Raw genomic sequence first — 8,851 nt, forward strand, 5'->3', positions numbered from 1 at the left:
CCTCTGCCGCCACCGCCTCCCTCAGCACCCCCGCTGCCCGGGATGTCTTCACCCACTGTGGTTTTCAACTCAGGATTAGCAGGTAAGAGCATAGCAGAACTGAGGCACTCACATGAGAAGTACTCATTATTCTTGTGTCCAGAGAGTTAAAGCCACTCTTCTATACACAGGTCTTTCATAGTGACAGATCTCCTGTTAGTGCAGGAGCATGCCGTCATGCATCACATTGTCACTGATAGGTTCTGAGCACTTATCCATCTCATCTTCTAACCTGCCGTGGCCCCACGCGGAGAAGGGACATGGCAAGGGTCCTTTTTTGGTCAGTACCTGTCGGGTGGGTTTGCAGTGCATGTAATCTATAGCCATCTTGGGGAGTGGATACATGTACCACTAGTTGCCTTGCTAAAAACCAGATGTGTTTTTGTCATTAGACACTTCCTACTCACCTGTGGTGGTCAGAGTTCTAGGGGAGGCATAGGCATTGACTGTGTCTGACTTTTTTTTTTAAATGTATTTGAAATCTTGTCTAGAAAAGCGGAAAGTACCTTCATGTGTATTTATTGATTCAGGCTTCCAGGCACGACTTCTGAGCATTTGAGAACAGTGGAACCTTCAGTGGAAAGTGCTGCCAAGGGCAGTATATCCCTGCTGTAAATGCCTCCCAAATAATTCCTCTTAGCAGGAGAGAGTGTGTAGCATTATACCTCGTGAGAAATGAACAGGAGGCGGGCAAGTGAAAGGACAGTCACTCTAATTCCTTGGAATATTAAGTCCTTATTTTTGACTCTCAGAAGTAAATTTTTACCCTTTGGTATAAGCTCAAGCCATGCCCAGTCATGGAGCATCTCGTGGGCGCTGGCATTCGCTCTGCAGTTGCTGTCTCTGTAATTTGCTTTCTCATGTGCTGTAGTCTATTTGTGGCTTTTTTTCTTTCCTCTGGACTGCTACTCTAATAGCCCCCACTTCTGAGGCTGCTGATTTCAGAGTCTTTCCCCTGGAGTCTAAGAGACAGTCTTAGCTAAGCAGCTGGCCTGGCCTTCCTCCCTTCAAGGTCCCATGTGCAGCTCTCCAGCCAATTCTAGGGCTAACTCATCCTAGTGGCTGGCGCCCTTTAGGACCTCTGAAAGCTCTCTGTAACATTCATTCTGCCTAGATTTGTATAAAACTGGGAAGCGTCCAAATAAAATGCCTCTTTTAAAGTGCTATTTACTGTAAATTAGTGGTTAATTTTGCCCTCCACGGTCTTCCTACCTACCACTTATCTTTGCGAACTTTTATTACCTCTGAAGAGAAGTTGCCAGAGAAGTCACATGAGAAGTACTCATTATTCTTGTGTCCAGAGAGTTAAAGCCACTCTTCTATACACAGGTCTTTCACAGTGACAGATCTCCTGTTAGTGCAGGAGCATGCTGTCACGCATCGGAGCATTGTCCTCTTCTCCACTTTGTCACACTGTCACTAGTAGGTTCGGAGCACTTATCCATCTCCTCTTCTAACCTGCCGTAGCCCCACGTAGAGAAGAGACATGGCAAGGTTCCATTTATTGTCAGTACTTGTGTGGAGGTGTTGATGATGGATTGTAGGTAATCCAAACTCCTACAACACCTTGGGAGCCTTTGCCATCACCAGACTCCTCTAGTTACTGAGTGTGGGAACCCTAAGTGCTTGACTCACCTGGGTTCACCCTAAGGGCTTCCCTCATAGCCCTTGGGGCTGCATTGTGAGTTGTACCTGCTGTGCTGGTTCATTTAGAGCCATTTCCTTTCTCCTTGGCACAAACTACCATGAACCTTGCATCTGCTTCCCTTCACCTGAGTATCAAACAGGCCTCGGAGCCACCCTGGCAGGGAAAACAGGAGGCAGAGGCATGCAGGCTAGGGTTTAGGGCTTCCTTTTCAGGGGTGTGTCCTGACCCATCCGTCCTCTCTTCTTTCTTTCTCTTTCTCTCTCTGTCTCTGTCTCTGTCTCCTCTGTCTCTGTCTGTCTGTCTCCCCTGGGGATCTTGCTAGTATTTAATTTCTAAAGCTTATTGATTATCGTAACTGCCTTGAGTTTAAGGTTACAGTCTGTGCTTAGCTGATAGAGATGGCTTCAGGGTCACCACGCATGGAAGTCATCCCCATGGTGTCATGTGTGACTTGGAAGACAGTACATGAGACTGAAAAAACTCTTGTATAGTCCTGTTAAGTGTCTATTAAATGGTTTTACATCTTGTCTTAGAAGATATGAGAATTCCAACATCTTGTGAGTCTGATAGCTTGAGATCAGATACTTGCTTTTTTATTCTTGGGTTTCTTTTTGGTAGCAGAGTCTACAGTGTTATACCCTGAACTCACCCGATCTTGTTTTCCTAGTACCAGAAATCCAACTCATGACCTTGCATGCTTACCAGGCAGGTGCTATGACTGAGCTGTATCTCCAGCTATAGCAGGCATATTCATTCATTCTGTCTGTCTGTCTGTCTGTCTGTCTGTCTGTCTGTCTGTCTGTCTGTCTGTCTGTCTCTCTCTCTCTCTCTCTCTTCCCTTCCTCTCTCCCTCTTCCCTTCTCTTTCCCTCTCTCTCCCTCTCTTTCCCTCTCTCTCCCCCGCTTCTGTCTGTTTTTCTCTGTCTCTCATGTAGTGTCTTACTATGCAGCTTGAATTCATAGTGCTCCTCCTGTCTCAGCCTCCCCAGCATTGAATTACAGGCATTTACCATCACATCTGATTTCCCCCTGGAGTTCTGGGTCCAGCAGGGCATGCAGTACCAGGGATCAAACCTCAGATCTTTACCCTGGCCAGACAGGCAGTTAGATCACTGAGCTACCTCCCCAGCCCAGAGTCCTTTAATTGTATTACTCTTTGCCCTTAATTTGGCTAGTGGTACTTAGTGATTGAACCTAATTTTATGAGGTGTTTTCTGACTTTGTCCCTCCCTCCCACTTCCCCTCCTTTCATTTCTTTCCCTCCCTGCCTCCTTCCTCAAGAGGCCATACAGAATCAAGTAGAATTTCCCAGAAGAATCAAAAGCCTGAGCTGATGTACCCATCGGTCCCCAGAAGTCAGAATTCCATGACATCACTGGAGTTCTGGATCCACAAGTGACAGAACCTCTTATCTATTTAGTTGACAAAGACCAAGTATATTTTTAGATAGGAGAACAGGAAGAAATGCCTAAAGTTTATTTCTAGAAGACAAGGTTCTTTTTTTAATTTAGTAAAGAAAATATTAGCAGTATGAAATAATGTGTTTGAAGCATAGGGCTTACTTCCTCAAATCTATGCTACTTGTTTTCCAAGCTAGGTCACTAGGGATCCTGGGCAGCCTGTGATCTTGGTTGTCACTTTGGTAAGATGGTTGTTTTGCATCCTCTCAGTAGTGAGGATCTTCACTGGTTCAGTGAGCCCTTGGCCATTAGTTAGTTTTTATTGAGAAATTGTTTAAATTCTATGGAATACTTAACCACAGTGAATATAGGTATTTGGAACCATTACAATGAAATACATTTTTTCCCCCTTCTAAACAGGATTAAAAAAATAAAGGTAAAGTAAATCTTCAAGGCAGGCCTGAATGGAAATGAACTTTTGGCTTTTTGCTGCCTTGTGAAATGTGTCCAAGAAGCATGAGAGTCTATGCTAAGAGTGCGTGAACTGCTGAGCCACTTGACTCTAACCATATCTAATTTTTTCTTTTGTATTTTCTCTGTTCTTTCTGCTTCCACAAAGATGGGCCAATCAAGCTTTTCTGTAGGTTGCTCCTCAATGAGTGTGTTGAATATTTGCCATGTGTTTCTGTTGGTCACATTGTGCCTTGACATCTTTTCATGCCATCCTACTTCGATCCATTGCATTTTGATACTGTGTCTGTGTAGTCTGGAGTTGGCTATTACCTCAGAAGATCCCATGCTTTAATGGAACCTGCAGAAGAGTATCACCTTATAGGCAGGCACCTTGGGTTTCTATGCTATATTTCCTGTCCTCTAAGAAAGGAATGTTCTTTCTTTTTTCTTTACTTTTCATACTTTGATCTAGGGCTTTATGTCTGAAAGGGTTTTAGATTTTAAGGAAATAAGAAAAGCTGCTTGGTACCCTTTTCTCAGAGCCTCTCAACTTTCTGTGGCTTACCAGGTAGAGCCCCACCCCCAGGAGACTTTTTCCAGCTAAAGCCCTTGGAATGCAGTGTATGTTAGGGTCACCTGAATGACCTTCCTGTTCCTCCCACCCCCACAAATCAGTCAGGAAAACTCTTCCCAAGGAGAGCTTTCTTGCCTGTGTTCTTACCTCGTATTGAAGAAGGTTAGCTGCCAATGGGAGAACTTCTAGCCAGCGACCTGAACCTGCAGAGTCCATGAGGGGAGGCAGGATACAAATGGTGTCAGTCTTTGTGGCCTCAGTATGAGAGGCCCCCACTCCTCTGCACATAGCCAAAGTGCAGAACTAGGCTGGGAAAGTCTCTGCCTTTGTCCCATGGAGGACATTGGTTTTCCTGGGTAGCACAGATATGAAAAGGATGTGCAGTGGGGGAGTCTGCTTGGTAGTAGGGATGAAGTAGTGAAAGGCCTATTTTGGCAAAAGCTGTGTCTCGCTGTGTTCCTGCATGCTCTTGTGTGGATTTATCAGATGACATTCCTGCTCTTTCGGTGGCCTTTGTAACTCTGGAGGAATGAGAGGCACTGTCTGTCTTACTGTTTCAATAAATTCCACTGAGTCAGACAGGCAGCCAGCCAGGTAAGAGTTCACTATATTGCTTTTATTTTGTTCTGAGCCAAAGGGCCTAATTCTTCTCCCTCCCTTGCTGCTGATGGCTTATAATGGACTACATGGTACAGACTGGTGAGAGTGAATGTGTAGAGCTAAATGGTTTGGAACAACTTTTTTATGATGCAGAAGTACGTAGAATTTGAAATGATTACCTTTTAAGCCCCTTTCCTAAAAATGAGTGGAGCTGTGTAGGCTCCTGAGACATGGGGCCCTCACTATTAAGAAGATTCCAGTGTTTTTAATGGATTCATTGACACCTCCTAGCTGAACACAGCTGATTCTTGGGGATCACTTGCTTTCTAAGAAAAGGAAGAAGGACTGTGAGCATTCCTGAGAAGTCCAATTTCTTGATTTCTTAGCACCGCTTCTATCTTTATCATTCTCTGATAAGGACATTCATGGCCACTACTCTATCTGCAGTAACTTAGCAGCCAGTGTAATCTCTGTCATTGAAGTCACCCACAGGGATGTATCACCTTGGCTCACTAGTGCCTTTTTTGATGTCACTTTCATAATTTAGACAGACCTGGTTTTTATTCTGTAATAATTTGTTAAGGTTTATTTGTAAATGACCTTAATAAATGTTAAGATCATTTTTTACAACAAATTGTAAAAATCAAGAATTTAGGGTGCTAACATTTGATAGTATTTCACCTCTATGCTGTTACCTAATGCTAGTTACAATTTTTTGCCCTCAAAAAATTTTTTTTTCCTCTCCAACATTTTGTCTTAAGCATTGTATCAATATGTTAACTATAAGGGAGCAGTCAAGTCACCTGAATAAAAAACAAGCAAAACAAAACTTAATCCCTGAGCTTTTAACATACAGGTGTGTCAGTTAGCCAGATGAGAACCTCAGATGGCTCTGGCCGGCCAAGTCCGTGTGTGACTCTCTATTGAAGTCCACTTGGGTACTGCCTGCCCACCTTCCTCCAGTGTTAAAGCGTCAACTGCAAAGACTGTTGTCTGGTTGTTCTTGAGGGTTATGATGGTGTCCTAGAGGAATCGTAATTTATTTCTTTCTGGTATCTTCAGCTGTGAAAATTAAAAAGCCAATCAAGACAAAGTTCAGAATGCCGGTGTTTAACTGGGTTGCTCTAAAGCCCAATCAGATCAATGGCACAGTCTTCAATGAAATTGATGATGAGCGAATTTTGGAGGTATTGTCCCTATGGGTTCCAAACTGGGTGGATGGTCTTTCTGTGCAGCAAAGTCAAAACAGGTGCTCTGTTAGGTGTCACTAACAAAGTGTTAGTGTTTTAAGTACCAAATAAACAGATTTATACCTTCAGAGAATAAAATTAAATATTTTATAAGTCAGGTCTAAAACTGTTTAAAAGGTTAAAATGGAATAGTTTTGGTTATTTTCAGCATGTGCCACAAAATATGTGTCTGACAGTCTCATTGTTTATAAAAGGACTTGAAAACCTTTTTTTTGGAACAGTGTTAAGGACTCAGTTTACTTGCCTTGTTTCATAGATAGTTTTAGGATGGCAGCTGTCTATACAGCTGATTATTGCAGGCAATTGAATTGGTTGGCTGGAATCGGTAATGTACTTCAGAGATTCCCTCTGGTCTGTGTGCTAATAGTTCTACTCTGACAGAAACAGGACAAAAATAGCAAGAATGGCCAAAGACAAGTATGTAATAGAGTAAAGGCTTTTCTTAAACTGCCTACATGGTAGCTTTATGATTGAATTCTTAAGTATAATACAGTTTGTAATGTCAACCCTCTACTCCAGGATTTAAATGTGGATGAATTTGAGGAAATATTCAAGACAAAAGCACAAGGTCCTGCCATTGATCTTTCTTCAAGCAAGCAGAAGATGACACAGAAAGGACCAAACAAAGTGACACTGCTAGAAGCCAATAGGGCCAAAAATCTTGCCATAACTTTAAGGAAAGCCGGAAAGACTGCTGAAGAGATATGTAAAGCCATTCATGTGTAAGTTCAGGGCATTCTGGAGAGTTATATTGCAGTAAATTGATAATAATAATGAAAGCAAGAAAACTATGAACTAGTAGATACCAAGTAATTTAATAGGGAGGCAAGATGTGCGACATAAGAGGGCTGTCATTCTTCAGATTCCCTTTGTTCCGTGTGTACCATTTCAGAGTTGAATAAGATGCCAACACTGAAGAAGTTTACAGCTAAGGGCTGTATTTGAAGGCATAATTAATCATTTTGAAAGAATAACATCTGGATTGTGACATCATTTCGTCCTGGTCTTTTATATATAGCCATATAGCAATGCTTATATAAAAGGAAAGTTGAGCCGAGAGTGGCAGATACTAAGAAAAGGGAGGAATTTCAGTTCTCTCTGGAGTATATATGGATTTTATCCAGATTTATTGAATACAAATTTGATGGTATTTATGGAATGATGTAGTTCAATGCCAGATGCAAATATGACACAGATGCATATTTTAATTTGTAACAAAAGGAATGTGAATACTCTTGCTCTTAGTACTTCCAGGACATTTAAAACCAAGTTCAGTGTGTTTTTAAATTTTTGGTCTCCAAAGAAGGCATTGGTTTTATTACTCTATTAAAAGAATCTCTGTCCTGTTCTTGTGGCCATGGTGATAAGGGTGTTATTAAATGTTTAAAAAGTACTTCGTTATAAATTAGAATTTTTTAAACTTTGGTTGGAGACACATTTAGGAATTCATGCCCCAAGAGATCATTTGCTCTGATTTTCTTTGGTCAGGGTCATAATGTAATAGTATAGCGCCTCCTGCTGTTCATTCCGACTATTGAAACCTGACGAGCAGTCTTTTTTTTTAACACATTCCTGTTGGGCATGATTTGTCTGTCTTATTGCTGGACAGGTTCAGAGCTGTCCCAACAGTGCAGGTTTCCAGGACGGGCAGTCAGGGTGCCTGCTGCTCGGCTGGGACCCAGTGCCAGGGTGGAGGAGGCTACCGTACAGCTGTAGAAATCTGAGACTTGTTGACAGGGCAGCAGCTGAGCTGGGTGGGGTGGGGGTGGTCAGAAGCGCAGGTATGCTGATTCTGACTTGTCCTCATTGTCTTCAGATTTGACCTGAAGACACTGCCTGTCGACTTTGTGGAATGCTTGATGAGGTTCTTGCCCACTGAAAATGAGGTAAAAGTCCTTCGGCTCTATGAGCGAGAGAGGAAGCCCCTGGAGAACTTGTCAGATGAAGACCGGTTCATGATGCAGTTCAGTAAGATCGAGAGGCTCATGCAGAAGATGACCATCATGGCCTTCATCGGGAACTTCGCAGAAAGCATTCAGATGCTGACTCCTGTGAGTGAGCAGCTCTGGCAGGGGAGGGCTCCAGAGACGTGGCCATTTAAAAAAATCTCTCCCAGAATCACATTCACTGTAATGGGCCCTAAAGATTGTTTCTAGGAACTTTCTAGATTGTATTTGTATTTAATCTATCTTTTTCACATTGCACACATTGTAAAAAGTAGATTGAAAACTAGAGAATTTTCCAGTTTCCTTGCTAGTCTCCTAAGAAAATTCCATTTTCTATGTCTCTAGATGTCCTCTGTATTTCCAAACATACTTATGCAGGGAGGACAAGGTAAACCATTTTCTTGAGCCTGGACATTTCCTGGAGACAGTAGTGGTCTGGCTGGGTTGGCACGACTGAACACATGACTTTCATTTTTGGAAATGGACCCATATCTGTAGTGAGCAGGTCTACATGCTTTCATTAGAAGCGTTCAGTTTGGCGGTTCTTTGGAAGTTTATTATAGTAGGTAGTGGTGATGTACAAATAATAACAAACCATCTCTCCTTTCTTGTGTTAATCTGCTGAGCATGGCATTCTGTAGTTCTTTTTCTAGGTTAGCTTGTTAGTTACTGCCTATGGTAAGTAGGCAGTTTGTGTTAATAAACGTGTCTGTTCAGTACCTGTCCTGAGAGCTTCCAGAAGGTGTTGTGTCTTTTTGCTTCTGTATAGTTCCTTCCTTTCTTGGGCAGTTCCACATAATTAAAAGCATATGTTGTGTTGTATAAAATGAGAAATTGTGGCCCCTGGCTGAATTCTGCCAGAAGAGACTGTTCCATCCTAACTCACCCTTGGTGGTTTTTTTTGTTGATGGTTTTTTTTTTTTTTTTTTTTTTTTTTTTTTT

At 42.3% G+C, this 8,851-nt stretch overlaps 1 protein-coding gene across 4 annotated transcripts in view; it reads left to right on the plus strand.

Annotated features, from left to right (window-relative positions):
* Window positions 1-8,851, plus strand: part of Fmnl2 (formin like 2) — a 335,200-nt gene that overhangs the window by 300,530 nt on the left and 25,819 nt on the right. For all 4 annotated transcript variants that reach the window (XM_023721414.1, XM_023721412.1, XM_023721413.1 and 1 more), the window contains exons 15-18: window positions 1-82; window positions 5,776-5,900; window positions 6,483-6,685; window positions 7,780-8,014. The exon at window positions 1-82 is cut by the window's left edge and continues 143 nt beyond it. In XM_023721414.1, the coding sequence (XP_023577182.1) occupies window positions 1-82; window positions 5,776-5,900; window positions 6,483-6,685; window positions 7,780-8,014 (645 nt within the window). The remainder of the gene's footprint in view (window positions 83-5,775; window positions 5,901-6,482; window positions 6,686-7,779; window positions 8,015-8,851) is intronic.

The sequence above is a fragment of the Octodon degus genome, unplaced genomic scaffold, assembly GCF_000260255.1.
Source record: "Octodon degus isolate 3935 unplaced genomic scaffold, OctDeg1.0 scaffold00082, whole genome shotgun sequence".
NCBI lineage: Eukaryota > Metazoa > Chordata > Mammalia > Rodentia > Octodontidae > Octodon > Octodon degus.